Source organism: Chiloscyllium plagiosum, unplaced genomic scaffold, assembly GCF_037043375.1.
Source record: "Chiloscyllium plagiosum isolate Xiang-an unplaced genomic scaffold, Cpla_swu_hap1 HiC_scaffold_9, whole genome shotgun sequence".
Classification (NCBI taxonomy): domain Eukaryota; kingdom Metazoa; phylum Chordata; class Chondrichthyes; order Orectolobiformes; family Hemiscylliidae; genus Chiloscyllium; species Chiloscyllium plagiosum.
In genome coordinates, this window is record NW_028270147.1 from 49,377,797 (window position 1) to 49,398,966 (window position 21,170).

General features: G+C 42.4%; 1 protein-coding gene across 1 annotated transcript in view; it reads right to left on the minus strand.

Moving 5' to 3' along the window:
• The window catches only part of slc5a9 (solute carrier family 5 member 9), a 104,296-nt gene that overhangs the window by 19,227 nt on the left and 63,899 nt on the right, over window positions 1-21,170 (minus strand). Inside the window, exons 8-11 of the mRNA XM_043699241.2 lie at window positions 18,578-18,713; window positions 18,168-18,275; window positions 12,932-13,082; window positions 2,440-2,608 (exon numbers count right to left, since the gene is read on the minus strand). Of these exons, the coding sequence (XP_043555176.2) occupies window positions 2,440-2,608; window positions 12,932-13,082; window positions 18,168-18,275; window positions 18,578-18,713 (564 nt within the window). The remainder of the gene's footprint in view (window positions 1-2,439; window positions 2,609-12,931; window positions 13,083-18,167; window positions 18,276-18,577; window positions 18,714-21,170) is intronic.

Sequence of the window (21,170 nt, forward strand, 5' to 3'; positions counted from 1 at the left end):
TAATTATAGAATCTCTTTGGATTATCCCTAACCTTAACTGCCAAGGCTATGTCATATGCCCTCTTTGCCTTCTCATAAGAATGCTCTTACGCTCTTTATATTGATTAAAAAATTCAATTGAACTAAGTGGTCAATATCTAAGATAACATCCTCTTTTATTCTTGAAAAGAACCTCAATATCTTTATTCATCCATTGTTCCTTAATCTTACCAGCCTTACCCTTCACTCTAACAGGAACAAAATGCCTCTGAACTCTTGTCATCACACTCTTGAACACCTCCCACTTGTCAGACGTCCTTTTAAGTGTTCATTTTTTTATCCACTCATGAGATGTGGGCATCACTGGCTGGCCAGCATTTTATTGCCCATCCCTAGTTTCCCTTGAGATGATGTTGGTAAGCTACTTTATTGAAATGCTGCAGACCATGTGCTGTGGGTTGATCTACAATGCCATTAAGGAGGGAATTCCAGAATTTTGACCCAGTGTCAGTGAAGGACCATTTCCAATTCAGGATGGTGAGTGGCATGGAGGGGAACTTGGAGGTGATGGTGTTCCATTATTTGCCCACTTAGAGGGCTTCAACTTTGGCAACGGTGGATGAATCAGCCTCGGTCTTGCTCAGTTCACCATAACATTCCAGACACGCCAGGATGGTTAGGGGGGTGGTGGAAAGGCCACCCAGGGAATTTCATGGCACCCCCACCCTACAAACCCACTGGCAGGAGCCTGTGAAATTTTCCTGGTACATTTCTGTGGATACTGTTCTGACAACTTACAATCTGGTTTAACATACATCAAAGAGAAACTGGGTGACAGATCCATGTTCTCCAGTTGTGTGAGAATGGAACCATCCCAGTAAAGCTCAATGCTATCAGGACAAATAGAAAAAACAGTGAGGGCCTTCATTATTGTTTCTCAGTGACAGATATCAGAAAGTATGTACAACAATCTTTATTTCAAATGGCACCTTGTGAACTGACACTCTCGATACACTGGCAAAAAGTATACATCTCAAATACTGGAAGCTTACTATATTATTGCGATCTCCTTGATATCTGAGCAGTCAGTTTAGGGTGCGAGTGAGAATGCTCTCTGCTACTAAGTTTATTTAAGGCAAAGTTGCATTATTATTTAAGTGTTTTATACTGGGAATAAAGTATAACGGTGATGTGTACATCTCCTGCATTACACGACTGTGTGTTTTTACATTGATTATGTAGATCTCTTGATCAACTGGAATATTTGATCAACCAGCAAAGTCCTTGCCCCATAGAATCATAGAATTCCTATAGCTGGGAAGCAGGCCACTCGGCCCATCGAGTCCACACCAACCCTCCGAAGAGCATCCCACCCAGAACCATTCCCCACCACTCCGCTTCACCGCATTCCTGCATTTCCCATGGCTAATCCACCTAGGCTGCATATTCCTGGACACTATGGGCAATTTAACATGGTTAATCCATCTAATTTGCACATTTTTGGGCTGTGGGACGAAACAGGAGCACCTGACAGAAACCCACGCTGAAGTCTGCTGTACTTGCAGAAACATTGAAAGCCTGGAAACTAGGAGCAGAAGTAGGCCATTCAGCTCTTTAAACCTGTTCCATCACTCAAATGAATCAATGCCGATCATCTATCTCAATACCATTTCCCACTTTTTCCCCATAACCATGAATCCATTAAAATCTAGAAATTTATCTTTTTCTTTAATGTATTCAGTGACTTGGCTTCCACAGCCTTCTGTGGCAGAGAATTCCACTGGTTCATGACCATTTGTGTGAAGGAAGTTTTCCTTATCTCAGTCCTAAATGGTCTACACAGTGTCCTCCTACAGTGTCCCCTCATTCTAGAATTAGAGAATTGGATGAAAACGAATTGGAACTTGACACAGTACTGGCCACACATCAAAAATCCTTCCAATAATGCCTGTACTTGCATCTGAAGAATTGTCACCTGGCTGAACCCATGAGGTTGTATACTGGCCTGTTGGTTGAAGACACTGCTGCTTTAGAACCTCAGTATTCTTCTGCTGAAATAAATGTGCCATTGAGCAGCTTTTTTGTTGAGGCAATCTTTTGTAAACACCTTGCCTTTATATATTTTGACAGCCACCATCTGTAAAGATTTAGAGATACCTTCAGCAGGCTGTCTATTATTAGAATATTATAAACAGCAATTGCAACAGCTCTCACCCCCGGTGTTGCAAGCTAATAAAGGAATCCTTAAGAAGAGTGACCAAAAGCTTGGTTGACGAGATATTGAGAACTTGAATTCAGGCAAAATGAATACATTTTGGATTATGACACCGGTATCAGAAAGTAAAGAAGCAGTCAGATAGTCACAACAATTCAACTGGGTCATAAATTCCCAACTGGGAAATAAAACCTGTCATTGGGTGTAGCACCGGGTATCCCTGAAAATATGACGTTGGTTCTTACCTGCTCATTAACTCTCTTCCAGAATACTGCCATAACGAAAAGTGCAGTGATTGGTGGTGCGAGGTAACTTGTAATGGACTGAATGTAGTCAAAGAGCCTGCCACTGTTAGCTGTCTGGATAATAGGGATCCACAATATACTGATGGCAACTAGGAAAACAATAAACACCCTGACAGAAAGAGGAAAATTAATGTAGAAGCAGAAGAAGAGAAAATTACAAGCTTTATTTCCCCTGCTGGGGAGGATAATCATGATAAATAACGTGAAAACAATATTCCAGCACATCTTCTGCATAGGTCAGGAGTCCCATAAGATTATTACAGATCTCTGTGCTGATTCAGATATGTCCATCAACTACGTACTTTATTTATAGACAGTTTAACAATGGTGAAAAGTCTCAAGGGATTTTCTTTATTACAAGGAAGCCGGACAGTTGAATAAAAACATTAATCAACATGAATATTCCTCATTGCTGCATTTATGGAGTTTTTTGAGAAACCAAAAGATGCATTCCTTTCGTATAACTGTTGCACAAATAAATCTCCATGAATCTCTAAACAGACATATGAAGCAGAGTGAAAGAGCTATTAAAAAAAATCTCTTTCCCATTTATAAATGCCTTTTAAGTAATAAAGATATTACAGGTCACTTTACACAAAAAGCGTGTGGAAAATGAACACCAAGATAATAGAGGGAATATTAAGAGTGACCAAAAGCCTACATGAAGATAAATTGGATATTTGAATTCAAATTCTATTAATTTATTTATTCATATGATGTAGGTGTTGCTGGTTAGGCCAGTATTCATTGCCCATTCTAGATTGTCTTTGAGAAGACAGTTATTCAGTTAAATAAATCTGGAATATCAATCAGTAAGTAACCATAAGCCATCAGACAGTTAGGAAAATGCCAGTTGGGGAACAAAAGCTGTCATCAGAAGTAGCATCAGGCATTCCTGAAAATGTAATGCCAACCTGGTGTGGTACAACACGGGCAGGACAGTGGCCCAGCGGTTAGCACTGCTGCCTGACCACAGCAGGGATCAGAGTTTGACCCCGGCCTCAGGTGACTGTCCCTGTGGAGTTTGCACATTCTCCCCGCAGGGAAGTGGTATGGATCTGGCTGGGATGCTCTTTGGGGGGTCAGTGTGGACCTGATGGGCGGACTGGCCTGTTTCCACATTGTAGGGATTTTATGTGTAAGGACAAGAGATGTGACTAATTGCCATGATAACCTAGAATAAGACAAATTCTGTTTCAGGTCATAGAATTATATTGAGCAGAAAACTTCATTGGCCAATAAGACCAATAGGAGCAGAAATTAGGCTATTGAATCATGGTTGATAAATTTCTCAACCCCCTTCTCCCACTTTCTCCCAAAACACTTGATATTCAAGAACCTATCTATCTCAGTCTTAAATATATTCAATGACCTGGCCTCCACAGCTTTCTGTGGCAATGAATTCCATATATTCACCACTCACTGGTTGAAGAAGTTTCTCCTTATCTCTGTTCTCAAAGGTCTTCCCTTTACTCTAAGGCTTTGCCCTCGGGTCCTAGTCTCTCCTACCAATGGAAACATCTTCCCAACATCTACTTTCTCCAGGCCATTCAGTATTCTGTATGTTTCAATTAGATCCCCCTTCATCCTTCTAAACTCTATCAAGTTTAGACTCAGAGTCATCAAACATTCCTCATATGTTCAGCTTTTCATTCCTGGGACCATTCTCGTGAACCTCCACCGAACACGCTCCAGGGCCAATACACCCTTCCTGAGATATAGGGCCCAAAATTATGCACAATACTCCAAATGTGGCCTAACTAGAGCCTTTCAGAGCCTCAGAAGACCCATGAAGTCTGCACTGACAAAACTACCATAAATTCACATTAATCACACTTGGCCCACAGCCTTGAATGTAACAACGTTTCAAGTGCTCATCCAAGTACTTTCTAAAGGTTGTGAGGGTTTCCTCCTCATCTATACTCCAGCAAAGTGTATTCCAGATTTTCACCACCCTCTGGATGATAACTGTTTCCTCAGATTCATTCTAACTCTCCTCCTTTTAACCTTAAAATTATACCCCTTGGTACTAACCCTTCATGCAAAGGAAATAGCTGTTTTCTATCCACACTTACCATGCCCCTCAATCTTGTACAGGTACATCTTAATTGTAAGACCATACAATACAGCAGCAGAATTAGGCCATATTGCCCGTCGACTCTGCTCTGCCATTTGATCATGGCTGATGTGTTTCTCAATCCCATTTGCCTTCCTCCCATAACCTTCTCAATCTGTCTTAAATACACTCAATGACTTGGCTTCCAAACCTTTCTACAGCAATAAGTTATAACCTGCTTCCAACTGAAGAAATTCCTCCTCACCTTAGTTCTAAAGGGTTGTCCCTTTTGAGGCTGGGCCCTCACGCCCCAGTCTCTCCTACTAGTGGAATCATCTTCTCCATGTCCACTCTATCCAGGTCTGTAAGTATTCTGTAAGTTTCAATAAGATACCCCCTCATCCGTTGAAACTTTGTCAAGAACAGAACCAGAGTCCTCAACCACTCCACATACGACAAGCCCTTCATCCCGGCACCTCCATATCATCACATTCTTGTCAACCTCCTCTGGACCTGCTCCAACGTCAGCTCATCGTTCCTTAGATTTGAGGCTCAAAACTGGTCACAATATTCCAAATGTGATCTGATGAGAGCCTTATACAGCCTCAGCAGTACATCCCTGATATTGTTTTCGAAATCTCTTGAAATGAATGTGAACATCGCATGTGCCTTTCCAAATGCCAACTTAACCTGTATGTTAAACTTAACAGAATCCTGAATTAAGGCTCTTAAGACCATTTGTGCTTCAGATTTCCAAAGCAAATTTCCCATTTAGAAAATAGTCTCTATTCTTTCTACCACACTTTCCTACACTGTATCAGATCCCCTGTCAGTCTTCTCTGCTCTAAAGGAACAGCCCGAGCTTATCCAGCCTCTCTTCATAGCTACCTTGCTCCAACCCAGGCAACATTTTGGTGAATATCTTCTGCACCCACTTTATTGTAATCACATCCTTTCTGCACACAGCACTGCAACTGTGACCTAACCAAAGTTTTGTACTGCTCCAATCTAACCTTCCTGCTCTTATACTCTATACCACAACTGTTAAAGGCAAGTTTCCCATATGCATTCTTAACCTGTCCTACTGTCTTCAGGGATCTGTGGACAAACTCCCCAGGGTCCCTCTATTTCCTGTTGTCCTGCTATTCATCGAGTACACCCTTGTCTTACTATTTCTTCCAAAGTGCATCACCTCACACTCATCAGGGTTAAATTCCATCTATCACTGATCTTCCCATCTGATTAATCCATTATAGCCTCCTTTAGCTTAAGACCTTTTTCCTCACTGTCAACTTCCTGGTCAATCTTCATGTCATCCACTAATGTACTTATCATGTCTGCCACATTTTCTTTTGCATTATTTATATCTGTCATGAACGATAAGGGACCCAACATTGATCCCTGTGCTACATCACTGGACACTGGCCTCCAGTCTCACAAACAGCCTTCTAACACCACACTCTGTCTCCTACCATGAAGCCAAGTTTGAATACAACTTGCTTTATTACCCTGGATCCCATATGCTTTTCGCTTCTTTATCAGTCTTCCATGTAGAACCTTGTCAAAGATTTTGCTGAAGTCGATATAAACCTCATCAACTGCATGACCCTCATTTATCTGCTCACTTCCTTGGAAAATTCAAACAAATGTGCTAGGCCTGACCTCTTTGTGACACAGCTATGCTGATTATCCCTGATCAAACCTTCCCTCTCCAAGTGGAATTCATTTGCTCCTTCAGAATTTTCTTCAATCGTTTTCTGACCAATGACGTGAGACTCACTGGTCTGTCTTTCCTTGGCTTATACCTATCACCTTCCTTGAAAGTGGAACCACAGTAGCTGTCCCCCCATCCTCTGGCATTGCCCTGTGGTCAGAGAGGAATTAAAAACTTTGGTCAGAGCCCATGTAATTTCTGCCATCGCCCCACACAGCAGCATAGGATGCAATGTGTCCGAACTTGGGATCTGTCCACTTTTAAGCCAAAACCTCCAATATCTGCTCACTCCTTATGTCAAACTGCCAAAGAAACTCACAGTCTGTCTTCCTGAATTCTCTACCTACACCCTCCTTCTCCCAACTGACGACAGATGTGAAGTACGTGTCTTCTGGATCCATGCTCAGGTTGCCTTCTTTAGTCCCCAGTGAGCCCTATTCTTTTCCTGGTTATCCTCTTTTCCTTCTTATACTAATACGATACCTTGGAATTCTCCTTAAGCTTATCCTCCAGTGTTTCTTCATGGCCTCTCTTTGCTCTCCTAATTGCTCTTTTAAGTTCTTCCCTTGCACTTTCTGCACTCCATAAGGGCTTCCACTGATTTGCTTACTTTGTAACTGTTAGAAACCTCTCTTTTCCTGCTAGGGCTTGTTATTCCGATATGTAACTCAACAGTATTGGGCCTGTATTCTCCCCAGTTCCTTTTTGAACACCCACCCACTGTTCTGCTGCAGATTTAGCCAAAAGGGGACATGAGGTAGCTTTGGCAGATAGAATCTCTTTGGATTCTCTTTTAACCTAAGTATATTAAGGGCAAAAGAGTGAGTAGGGAAAGAATAGGGTCCCTTAAAGATCAATAAGGCTGTCTATGTGTGTAACTACAGGAGTGAGGTACTGAATGAATATTTCACATCAGTATTTACTGTGAAGAAAGGCATAGAACTCAGGGAAATAAATATTGACACCTTGAAAAGAGTCTACATTACAGAAGAAGAGGTGCTGGAGGTCTTAAAACACATAAAAGGTAGATAAACTCCTGGGACCTTATCAAGTGTATCCCAGGACATTGTGGAAAGCCAAGGAAGAAATTGCATGGCCCTTGGCAGAGATATTTGTATCATCGACAGCACCGGGTGAGGTTCCAGAAGATTGGAGGGTGGCTAATGTTGTGCTATTATCTAAGAAAGGCTCCAAGGAAAAGCCAGAGAACTACAGACTGGTGAGCCTGACGTCAGTGGTGGGTAAGTTGTTGCAGGCGATTCTGAGATACAGAATCGATATGCATCGGGAAAGGCAAGGACTGACTTAGGATAATCAGTATGGCTTTGCACATGGTAAATCATGTCTCATAAATTTGATTGCGTTTTTGAAGCAGTGACCAAGAAGATAGATGAAGATAGAGTGGAAGATATTATCCACATGGACTTTAGCAAGGTCTTCAACAGGGTTCTGCAAGGTAGACTGGTTAGTAAGGTTAGATCACATGGGTTCCAGCGAAAGCTAGCCAATTGGATATAATATTGACTTGATGGTAAGTGACAGAGGGTACTGGTAGAGGGTTGTTGTTCAGACTGGACGCTTGTGCCCAGTGGTCAGTGCTCGGTCCACTGTTGTTTGAATGAGAACATAGGAGGCATGGTTAATACATGTGTGGATGACAACATCAGTGGTATAGTGGATAGTAAAGAATGTTGTCTAAGAATACAATAGGATCTTGAACAACTGTGCCAGTGGGTCCAGGAATGGCAGATGGAGTTTAATTCAGATAATTGCAAGGTGTTGCATTTTGGTAAGATACACCTGGGCAGGGCTTACACAGTTAATGGCAGGCCTCTGGGGAATGTTATCGAACAAAGAGACCTCGGGGTTTAGGTACATAGTTCCTTGAGCATCAAGTACAGGAATTACAACATCATGTTACAGCCATACCAAATGGTAGGGCCACATTTGGAGTACTGTGTACAAGTCTGGTCACTCTGCTATAGGAAGGTTTTAATTAAACTGGATAAGGTGCAGAAATGGTTTGCAAGGATGTTACCGAGGCTAGAAGATTTGCGTTTTAAGGAGAGGCTGGATAGCCTGAGACTTTATTTTCCTGGAGCGTAGAAGGCTGAGGGGTGAGCTGATAAAAGTTTATAAAATCATGAGGAGCATAGATAAGGTGAATAGCCAAGGTCCTTTTCCCAGGGTAGGGAAAGTCTAAAACTGGAGGGCTTAGGTTTAAGGTGAGTGGGGCAATATTTGAAAGGAACCTGAGGGACAACTTTATCACAAAGTGTGGTGTGTACATGGAACAAACTGCCAGTGGAAGTGGGAGGTGGGTACAATTACAACAATTAAAAGACATTTGGGCAGATACATGGATAGGAAGGGTTTAGAGGGATATGGACCAAATCAGGCAAAAAGGACTAGTCCAGTTTAAGAAACCTGGACAGCATGGATGAACAGGCCAAAGGGTCTGTTTCTGTGCTGTATGCCTCCATGAGTCGATTAGCCATTCCCTGTCTACTTTGGCCTGATCCTGCCTTGTTTTAATAAAAACTGCCTTCTTTCAATCCAAAACTCAATTTTGCAGGCCAATATTTTTCCTTTTCCAGAAATAGCACTAAAATGTTTTCCCACTGCCACCTCAAATATTTGTCTGGCTTCATTCCCCAGAATTAGGTCCAGCATTACACATCCCTTGTTGGACGTTCTACATGCTGATATAAAAAGCTCTCCTGAATACGTTTCAAGAAATGTGCCCCCTCTAAACCCTTTCCACTATGGGTATCCCAGTGGAGAAGTTGAAACCCTCTCATACAATTACCTTTTTTTTTAAAACACACCTCAGTGAATTGTCTTTATATATCCACTCCTCTATTGTCCACTGACTATTACAGGGTTTATAATACATTCCCAACAATACGACTCTTTTTATTCCTAAACTCAACGCATAAAGCCTCATTTGAAGCCCATTCTAAGGTACTGTACCTCCGTATTGCAGTAATTAACTCTTCAATTCATAATGCAATACCAACACTTGTTTTCCACCCTGAAAATTTTAAACCCTGAAATGTTGAGTTGTTAGCCCTGCCCCTTCCTCAACCACATCTCTGTGGTGACAGTAACATCGCAATTCCATGTGTCCATCCATGCCCTTAACACATCTCTCTTAGATTATAATGCTCAGACTGAGTGCAGTCAGAATATCCTACATTAACAGAAGCAACCTGCATGAACTGCATGTATATAAAAAGAGAATAAGAGTCATTTACAAATATAGTTTAATGCCGAAAATGTTCATAAAATATAAAATAAGTTTGAAGAGAAAATATCAGATGCTCCACATGTTAACCAGGTAAAATACATTCTCCTTTGGGGTTTTAGCTGGTAGACCCTCACTAAATGAAACTAATTTCTTTCTGCCCTTCTCCCTGTTGTAGGCACTCACATAACTAGCTCTATACAATATTCATTCGATAACCAAGTTATGCTAAAGTTTGCATCCTGCCCATACGTGGTAATTAATCAATCAATCAGTCACTTCAATTGAATAATTCTGATATAACCAATGGGTTACGTTAGGGCCCGGGTGTCCTTGGAGAAGGAGCACGCGATGTCGACCAACACCCTGGAGTTGTTCAGGGAGAGGTGGGCGCTGCAGGGAGTGGAGTGCATTATTTCTCCCTCCAATTCTATTTTGATTTAGTCCCTACCCTCCCCCTTCACTGTTTTGATCACACAGCACTGCCCTTTGATGAGAAGGGCAGTGTTTGTCACTGGCCACCCGGGTGTTTTCCTATCTTCCTGGTGGTGGAAATTGAATAAAGATTCGTGCACTTTGTGTCTTTCACTGTGTCTCACACCTGCACACACACACCATGGGTGCTGGGGAAAAAAAAATAAGCACTACCGCAGTTAGGTGGTAGTGTGGGGGTTAAATTAAAAAAAAAAGAGAAAAAAAACGAAAAAAAAAGGGGAAAAAAAAAGAAAGACAAAAAAAAATAACCAATGGGCTGATCTTCATTCTATTATCACTCTGTTCAAATTTTAGAAAGTGATGTAGTGAGGTGAAAATCAGAACAATTAAAATGACCTTTTTACTCCACATCTTTCTCGTACCTGCTTCAACCTTGAAGGAGCTTTGAAAAAGGTGGCCAGCATTCCCTTCTGAAAGAGGCAAGCCTCATTCACATATTTAAATTGGGTTTTAAAGCATATAATTTGGGCCCAATGCAATTTAGGAATAAGGAAAGTTCAGGAGCTTGTTCCAGGCCCTGCCTGCTTTCACTGTCCTTAACCAATTAGCACTATTTAGGTGCTAGCCAATTGCATGCAGTATCAGGCCAAATTTTCCTCCACTCTAGACAGGTGAGCAGCAGCCAGGTACGAACCCTACGTTCCACAGTCACCTCGTTGTCTTTGCACTAGATAAGCTGTAAATATTGGCCTAGTCAGTGATGTCTATAACTCATTAGTAAGTTTTAGAAAGAGGAAAGCAGAGCTCAACCACCTCACTCTCTCGCTGCTCAGCTGGACATTGCCACAGAGGGCTAACATAAGCATTTCCATGTGAGCTCTTCACGTTCCCTACCACATCCAAACAAGTAACATTGGCCCTTGATCAGCCTGGCAAAATCATTTTCATGCAGTACTATTAATGCTAGTCACAGTTGTACTGGGTTGAAAAGGTGTTGCTGGAAAAGCGCAGCAGGTCAGGCAGCATCCAAGGAGCAGGAGAATCGACGTTTCGGGCATGAGCCCTTCTTCAGGAATGAGGAGAGTGTGCCAAGCAGACTAAGATAAAAGGTAGGGAGGAGGGACGTGGGGGAGGGGCGTTGGAAATGCGATAGGTGGAAGGAAGTCAAGGTGAGGGTGATAGGCTGGGGTGGGGGTGAGGGTGGAGAGGTCAGGAAGAAGATTGCAGGTTAGGAAGGCGGTGCTGAGTTCGAGGGATTTGACTGAGACAAGGTGGGGGGAGGGGAAATGAGGAAACTGGAGAAATCTGAGTTCATCCCATGTGGTTGGAGGGTTCCTAGGCGGAAGATGAGGCGCTCTTCCTCCAACCGTCGTTTTGTTGTGGTCTGGCGATGGAGGAAGACCTGCATGTCCTTGGTGGAGTGAGAGGGGGAGTTGAAGTGTTGAGCCACGGGATGGTTGGGTTGGTTGATCCGGGTGTCCCAGAGGTGTTCTCTGAAACGTTCCGCAAGTAGGCGGCCTGTCTCCCCAATATAGAGGAGGCCACATCGGGTGCAGCGGATGCAATAAATGATGTGTGTGGAGGTGCAGGTGAATTTGTGGCGGATATAGAAGGATCCCTTGGGGCCTTGGAGGGAAGTAAGGGGGGAGGTGTGGGCGCAAGTTTTGCATTTCTTGCGGTTGCAGGGGAAGGTGCCGGGAGTGGAGGTTGGGTTGGTGGGGGGTGTGGACCTGACGAGGGAGTCACAGAGGGAGTGGTCTTTTCGGAACACTGATAGGGGAGGGGAGGGAAATATATCCCTGGTGGTGGGGTCCGTTTGGAGGTGGCGGAAATGACGGCGGATGATACGCTGTATATGGAGGTTGGTGGGGTGGTAGGTGAGCACCAGTGGGGTTCTGTCCTGGTGGCGGTTGGAGGGGCGGGGCTCAAGGGCGGAGAAGCGGGAAGTGGAGGAGATGCGGTGGAGAGCATCGTCGATCACGTCTGGGGGGAAATTGCGGTCTTTGAAGAAGGAGGCCATCTGGGTTGTACGGTATTGGAACTGGTCCTTCTGGGAGCAGATGCGGCGGAGACGAAGGATTTGGGAATATGGGATGGCGTTTTTACAGGGGGCAGGGTGGGAGGAGGTGTAGTCTAGGTAGCTGTGGGAGTCGGTCGGTTTATAGTAAATGTCCGTGTTGATTTGGTCACCCGAGATAGAAATGGAAAGGTCTAGGAAGGGGAGGGAGGAGTCTGAGACGGTCCAGGTGAATTTGAGGTTGGGGTGGAAGGTGTTGGTAAAGTGGATGAACTGTTCAACCTCCTCGTGGGAGCATGAGGCAGTGCCGATACAGTCATCGATGTAGCGGAGGAAAAGGTGGGGGATGGTGCCAGTGTAGCTGAGGAAGATGGACTGTTCCACATATCCTACGAAGAGGCAGGCATAGCTGGGGCCCATGCGGGTGCCCATGGCTACTCCTTTGGTTTGGATGTGGAAGTACCTTCCAGCCCAAGGGTTAGCTGGGTCTTTACATCTCATAGTGATGCAAGTGGGAAAAGTGCTGGCACACCTGACTTAGGAAAGAGGGGCTTATACCAACAAAGGTTTGTCAGAGCAAACCTTTCTCAGCAGATGTTTCAAAATAAATGAGAACCAAATAGAACACAACGCTCCTCTTGTAGCAAGACAACTTGGCATACTCCACTGGAAATGAAAATCTAATGGTTTCTATAAAGTGTGATCAATTATACTCCTGGGTAACAAGTTAAGAGTATGTTTATAAGTATCAATCACACTCTAGGACCCTTCCACATAAGCTTTTTTTGAATATGGTAATAAAGCTCCTTTTTGGTTTCAGTAGAAGCATGGCTCTCTGAATCAAGGTCTACCCAAACAGAAAGCACATCACCGTTCGGCAGTATGGTAAGTTGATAATTCTTATTCTTATTAATATTTCACTGTAAATTCAACTTTCGAATCATTTTTGAAGTCTGAACTTACCTGCCAACAATCATCAGCTCTAGTTCAGTGGCGTTTGACCGGAATCTCTGCCAGATATCCATAGTGAAGAGTGTGCTGCTGCTGTTAAAGATTGAGGTGAGTGAACTCATTAAAGCAGCCAGCAATACTGCTATCATCAGTCCCCTCAGGCCTGGTTCAAAATAAGCACAGAAAATAAAAGCAGTCATATTTAAGACAAACTTTCTTTTTAGTGCAGGCATGTGTGGGGGATAGGAAACAGCAGCCAACATCCAGAAACCCATGAATCCCTATAATGCAAATTGATTGCAGTCACAATCTTAGTCACCACTTACCAAGAAATGCAAGGAATTAAATCCTACAATTACTGTTATAATTAAGAGATGATGGGTTTTTTGCAGGCATCTGCAGTTATTACCAATGACCCCAAAAATGAGTACTCCACCAGCCCAGAACATAGAGACTGGATGTTTCTCATGGGGATGGTGTTGCGAGTCAGCAATTTTTCTATTCCTATGACCTGATTGCACCTAGAAAAGCCCAAGCACCCTATTTTCATGATGGGGAGGAGTGAATGGGCTGGGGATGGGTCCATCCCCACCAGAGTTAGGCCTGAGGTGGCAACAGAAGTGAGTGGATGGCAAAGCAAGAAGTTTAGAAAGCTCACCTCACTCTACTAAGCCATCAACCTGGTTGGTAAGGTTATCTTTGCCTTCATGGTCTGCCCCATACATGCTGCATGCTCAGCCATATCTCCATGTAAAGTCCAAGTTCTTTCCATACACACTCCACTATTATTTTTCTTATTCATTCAGGAGATGTGGGTTTCACTGACTCGGTCAGCATTTACTGCCTACCCCTAATTGCCCTTGGGCATGCAGCATCCTTTGTAACTGTGTCAACAAAACCTTGTTGGAATGAGTTCAATGTTCAACTGAGTATGTATAATTGGACCATTGGAAAAACACAGAAGTATGGCCAATTGCTCAGTCTGCCAATGTTGAAGCAGTTACCAAATGGCATCATTATGAATGTTTGGCTGAGCTCCAAGAATTACTAATGAACTCAGTCCAGCTGAGATTTGTCTAATCAGCTACAAAGGGGAGTGCCACTTTGTGTAACTGACATCCTTATTACCTAGTAAAACCTGATGTTTCTTTTAAAAACTGTTTCAAAGCAAATATGTTTATAATAGATAAGGTTAAGAAGGTTTCCTTAGTGGGATTATCAATGAATATTTGAATGACAACTTTATGAATAAGCGGGGTTCGGATTTTCAAAGGGAGTGCTGAATGGCTAAGTTTTGTTTTGGTTCATAATTAAAAATGTAGGCTCCTCATGGTTCACACTGTTCCGAGGTTTATAGGGAGCAAGTTCCAGCATTTTGTCACAGTAACAGAGATGAAACAATTATATTGTTTCAGGTCAGAATGGTGTACATTTTATATGGAATTTACACATGCTAGCACTTCTATCTGTTTGCAGTTCTTCTTAATGATAGAGGCCATAGAAGATGCTGTGTATAAGGAACATTGCTTTTATTCATTCCAGGGATGTGGGCCAGCATTTATTGTCCATCCCCAGCTGCCCTTGGGATGGTGGTGGTGAGCTGCCTTCTTTAAGCATTGCAGTCCATTTGGTGTAGGTAGACTTAGAACACTGCTCAGGAGGGATTTCCAGGATTATGACCCAGGGACACTGAAGAAATTGTGGCACATTTCCAAGTCAGGATGGCAATTAGCTTAGAGTTAAATTGGAGATTTTATGGTTCCCATGTATCTGTAGCTCTTATTCCTCTGGACTATGTTTGTTATGGGTTTGAAAGGTGATATGGGGCTTTTCTGAATTCTGAAATTTCTGCATCTTGTAAATAGTTATCACTATTGGGCTACTGAGTGCACTGCTGGAGGGAGTGAATATTTGTGGATATGGATCTATTTAAGCAGGCTGCTTTGTCCTGGATGCTGTCAAACTTCTAAGATATTGTGGGAGCTGCACCACTATACTCCTGACATGTGCCTTGTAGTTGGTGGATAGGCTTTAGGGTGTCAGGACATGAGTTATTCACTGCAGGATTCCTAACCTCTGACCTGCTGTTGTAGTCACAACATTTAAATGGCTTCTGATTTAATGGTAACACTCTCAATGTCAATATTGGGGATTCACTGATGGTGATGTCATTGAATGTTAAAGGCCGATGTTTAGATTATCTCATACTGGAAATGGTCTTCACCTGGCATGTTTGTGGCATGAATGTTACATGCAGCTTATCAGCCCGAGCCTGGATTTTGATCAGGTTCTGCTGCATTTGAACATGGACTGCTTCAGTATATGAGGAATTGTGGATGGTGTTGAACATTGTTTAAATATCAGCAAACATCCTCATGCTGACCTGAGGGTGGAATGAATGTCATTGAGATGAAAATGGTTAGGCTTGGGTCACTACCCTGAGAAAACCTCTGAAACTTCTGTAGTGCAGTGGTAGTGTCCCTATCTCTAGATAAGGAGGTCCAGTTTCAGGCTATACCCAAGCCAAAGGTGTGTAATAAGATCTCTGTACGGGTTGGTAAGAAATTAACTACCCTGAGGAACTCCTACAGATACGTCCACATTATTGGGTAAATGCCGGTTTATAGCTGTACTGGAGCAGCTTGCTTAGGGGTGCAGCAAGTTCTGGAATACATGTTTTTAGTACTATTTGGTTCTGGCAGGGGCCTTTGCAGTATCCATTGCTTTCAGGTGTTCATTTGCTAATACATGGAGTGAATTGAATTGAAAGAAAACTGCATCTCTTATGTTGAGGATCTCTGAAGGAGGCTGAGATGGATCACCCGATTATCACATCTGGCTGAAGATTGTTGTAAATGCTTAAACCTTGTCTTTTTCACTGATGTGCTGCACTCCCCCATCATTGACGATGGGGACACCTTATGAAGTTTCCTGCTCCAGCAAGTTGTTTAGTTATCCACTACCATTCTTCACTAGGTGTGGCAGGTTTGCTGAGCTTAGATGTGATCTGTTGGTTGTGGAATCACATAGCTCTGTCTATCGCTTGCTGCTTTCGAGAGCTTGGCAAAACGCTGCAGTGATTTTCACATATAGTCCATAATGCTATCTCTGTCACCAGTCATAGAGAGTTTAATATGGTGAATGGGATGCCAATTGCTTTGTCCTAGATTGTATCAAACCTCTTGAGTATTAGAGTTGTGTTCATCCAAGCAAATGGACAATTTTCCATCGCATATCTGACTTGTGCCTTGTAGATGGTGGATCAGCTTTAGGAAATCAAGAACTAAGTTACTTGCCACAGAGTTTCTAGCCTCTGGATCACTCCAGTAGTAACAGCATTTACAGATTGTTCGTTCGGATAATCGATTATTCAGTTAATCGATTAAATGCCTTTCCTCTGAGGCTCAGAGTTTTTAAGTCTGCTGGGAGCTATATGTACTTGAGGCAGCAGTACATTGCGCACGAGCCCCCACTCTCCCATCCAATACCACCCCCCCCCGCCCCTGTCCAACATCGCCCCGCGTCTGACCTCCAAATCCTGTCCAAAACTGCCCCTGTCCGCCCATCTAACACTGCTCCCTGCCCGCACCCCCAACCCCATCCAACACCTCCACCACCCCACTCCCATCCGCCCTTCCTGTCTGCCCCCGCCAACCCCATCCAATACCGCCACCCCCCGCACCCCCTCTCCGGGGCAGCCGGACTGGACATCAACAAGACTGCTGCTGCCTTTTGGGGGGCTGAATCTCCAAATTGTACGTGTACACACACACCCACACACAACATTTCACTGCAACTTTCTGACAGGTTCCATCTTTGCCCTGTACAGGACTATGTTGGAGAGGTTATCTGGGGAAGGAGGTTTAGGGTACACTCCTGTGTTGAACTTCAGGGAAAGTGTGGGGAGAGAGAGAGGGTGTGCAGTCAGACATTTGGAGATGGTGCCTGTTTAATCACTGTAAACAAAAGACGCAATCAGTGTCGGAAATATGTCTTTGATGTAATGTGTCTATCAGGACCTCAAGATCTCCTTCGAATAATCCGATATTCTGATAATTGATTTTCGGATAATCGAGGTTCCTCTGCATATGGCTGATCAAGTAAATGTTTGATCAATGCTAAACCCAGGGTGTTGAGCGTTTTTAAGTTTGAAGCAGCACTATCCACTCAAAGAAACATCCAAGGGCCCCATCCAATTAATCTGGCATATCAGACACCCAAACAAAAGCTGTAGGGTGTGGAATGGAGGTGGAAATTGCCCAACTCTGTTTTATTACTTGGTCCAGAGCATTTCAACAAGGCAGGGGTAGTTAAGATTCACCCTAATGAATCTCTGATTTAAGTGTTTTGATTCCTGGAAATTAAGGCCGATGTCCTTAATTTTGAAATTTTCGGAAAATTAACTGGAGCCACTGAAATTTCCTAAAGCAGAGATCTTTCCATTTGGAATGCAATGATTTTGTAATTTCTACATTTATGGAAAAAGTCTGAAAAGAGTGTCTCTTGGAGAAAATTAAAAATCACACAACACCAGGTTATAGTTCAACAAGTTTATTTGGAAGTACTAGCTTTCAGAGGAGCAGTGCTCTGAAACCAATGCTTCCAAATAAACCAGTTGGACTATAATCTGGTGTTGTGTGATTTTTAACTTTGTCTACTGAAGTCCAACACTAGCACCTCCATATCTTGGAGAAAAGGGGAAGATAAGTCATCCTCTGCCGATTACAAGTTCCCCTCCAAATCACTCACTATGCTGACTTGGGACTATATTGCCATTCCTTCAGCGTCACTGGGTCAAAGTCCTGGATGTTCCTCCCGAAGGGCATTGTGGGTCAACCTATTGTACATGGCCTGCCACGGTTCAAGAAGGCAGCTCACAATCACCTCAAGGGCAACTAGAGATGGTCAATAAATGCTGACCAGCCTGGGATGTCCACATCCCATGAGTAAATAATAAAAATAAACAGTGAGCTATAAAGTCAGAGTGGACTGCATGGTCTGTCTGCCTGATTTCTGCTGGAAAATTGACATCTTGCTGTGGTGGTGCACAACCTGGTGGAAGAAAGCAACTTTTAGAAAGATGACACAAAATATATTAATTATGAAATGATAACAATAATTGACGGTATCAACAATCTTGCCTGTGGAAACACTAGGCAGTAGAGAGGGAAACAAAAAAAACCCAAAATTTTCGACATTCATATGTATAAAGTTCTGGAACTAAAATATAATGCATACACAGTCTCACCTACAGGCATAAGTTCCACCACCAGTTTGGGGTATGCTATGTTTGAACATCCTACTCTGGCTCCACAGACAGATTCACAAATATCAGGATCCACACAGCCTACCTGATCTGGAAAATTAAATTTATATTGAAAAAGCATGGTCAGTAACTGCATTTTTTAACTTTTAAAAGCAATTAACAACATAGATCCTCGTGTTAGTTTTTTTCTCTTTATAATGCAGCAACTGAAATCATCATTATTCATTCCTTTGTCACTTCACCAATCTAGATTAATGCTCTGGAATATCACAAGAACAATTAAAAATCTAATGAACCATTCTATGAAAGACAAGAACTGATTTCTGAAACTGTTTTAATCATTGTTTTAAAGCAATGCCTTCTGTTCTTTTAATCACCAATTTTATACATACCTGGAAAAAGTGCTCTACTGATCATGCCCGGCCAAACAATAAAAAACATTGGCAACATCTTCAGGTATCCTCCAAAAACTGATCCTCCTTTAGCATGAGAAAGGTTTCTTGCTGAAAGGGATCTCTGTACAATTACCTATTTATAAAGAGACAACTGCAAATAAATAAAATCAGTTTAAAAAATTACCATCTCATTAAGGTCTATTAACAATAGAAGCAAAGGGGAAGAAAAAAGCAAAGCATTAGGGGGTTGTATGATTAGGGGTAGACACAGGACTGAGAGTCGCCTGCCTGGTGCCAATATAAGGGAGATCTTGAACAGGTTTGGAAGGATATTGGAGTAGGAGGGAGGTAATTCCAGTTTTTGTGATCCACATTGGGACAAACAAAACAGGCAAGAGTGGCGAAAAGCCCTGATTGGGGAATATCAGGAATTAGGAACAAAAGTAAAGAACAAGACTTCAAGGGTTACAATCTCTGGATTGTCACCCGTGCTACATGCAAATTAGCATAGAGGTAAGATAATTAGGGAAGTAAAAGTATAGCTAAATGAGTGGCTTCGGAAAGAGGGATTTCATTTCATGGGCACTGTCATCAGTATTAGGACAGGTAGGAACTGGGTTTGGGATAGGTTCCAGAGTGGTTCCATCCAAACCAATGTCCAATGGAAAGGCTAAATAGGGTGGTCACAAGGACTTTAAACTTGTAAATAGGAGTGAGGGCTCAGGGATAATTAATAAATTTTCAAAGTCAAGTAACAGAACAGTGAGTAAAGAAACAGTCAGGAATCCTACGTCAGATATGGCAGGTAATGGCAAGACAATGAGTATTGATTAAAATGGAATAGAAATAATAAACAGATGACTAAAGCATCGGTGCTGAGGGACAGGTTACAGTTCTATATACAAATACATGGACTGTGAGGAATAAATTAAATGAACTGCAGGCACAAATTCAAATTGGAGATTTGTAAGGATTACTGAGACATGGCTAAAGGAAGGTCGAAATTGGGAAATAAATATATCAGGTTAAAAGATTTATAGGATGATAAAAGAGATGAAATCGTCTTACTGGTTGGAACCAAGATTACTTCAATGGTTGAGACCGTATGAGTGGACTTGAAGAACAGTAAAGGATCTAAAACTGTAAAAGCAGTTCTGAAGTGGTAGATTGTACAAATGCAGAAATTAGGCAAATGTATGGCAAAGCTATAGTAGTATTAAGGGGGGGATTATAACTTTCACACAGATTAGTAGAGGCAAATAAGAACCTATCAAAAAGGAGATGAATTTCTGGAGTGTGTTCAGGATAGTTTCCTAAAACAATATGTGCTCTTTGCAACAATGGGACAAACAATATTGGATTTAATTATGAATGAGTAATGAGCCAGATTTAATTCATCGCCTAATTGTGTGTGAACATTTATCAAATAGTGATCATAACATGATCCACATTCAATGCAGTATTTGAAAGTGAAAAGCATGAATCAGCTACTAGTTTTCGATTTAGCTAAGGCTGATGAGATGAGACAGAGACTGACCACTGACTGTGAAAATCTGCCCAACGGCTGAAACAACTGAAGAACAGGGGAGAACAGGGGAGGATGTTCAAAGAAACATTTAACACAATACAAAACCAGTTTGTACCCAAGAGGGCAAAGCTCCATTTCACGGAAAAAAACAGACATGGACAACAAAGGAAATAAGGGACATCACAAAACTAAAAGAAAAGGCTTACAAAAATGCAAGAACAGCACACATCCTGCTGAATGGGAAAGGTACAAGGACCAGCAAATAGCCTCAAAAGGGATGGGCAAAGGAAACTTGCCAGGACATCAAATTCAATAATAAGATTTTTATAGTGACGACAGAAAGGGAAAGCAGGTGGTCAGCAGCAATGTTGGCTCACTAAAGACTGAAAGTGGGGATATTGTCAATGACTTCATGGAAATGACTGACAGGTCAACTTATTACTTTGCCTCAGTATTTATAGTAGAAGAGGAGGATAGCTTGTCAGAAATCCCAATGAAATTAGTAGTGGTTCAGGAACAGGGACTGAATAAAAGTAAAACATCTGTAATGAGGAAAATAACAGAATTAAAGGATGATAAATCCCTAGGACCTGACAGTTTCCATCCAAGGCTGTTAAAGGAAGTAGGGGAGCACAGTGTAGACACCCTAACTACAATTTTCAGAGTTTTCTAGATACAGGAGTTGTCTTTCTGGATTGGAAAGTTGCACAAGTCACACCACTTTTTAAGAAGGGCAAAAGAGGAAAATCTATGAATTATAGACCAGTTAGCCTTACATTTGGGTGAGGAAATTGCTGGAGTCTATAGTCAAGGATAGGGGAACTGAACACATTGAAAATATTCAGTTAATCAGGGAAAGCCAGCATAGACTCATGATAGGTTGCTCGCGCCTGGCAAACCTCACTGAGCATTTTGAAGAGGTGACTAAGGAAGTGGACAGGGGAATGTCTATGGATGTTGTTGATATAGACTTCCAGAGATATTTGATAAAGTCCCACATGATAAACCGTTAACTAAAGTAGAAACCCATGGAACTGGGGGCTAATTACTGATATGACAGGG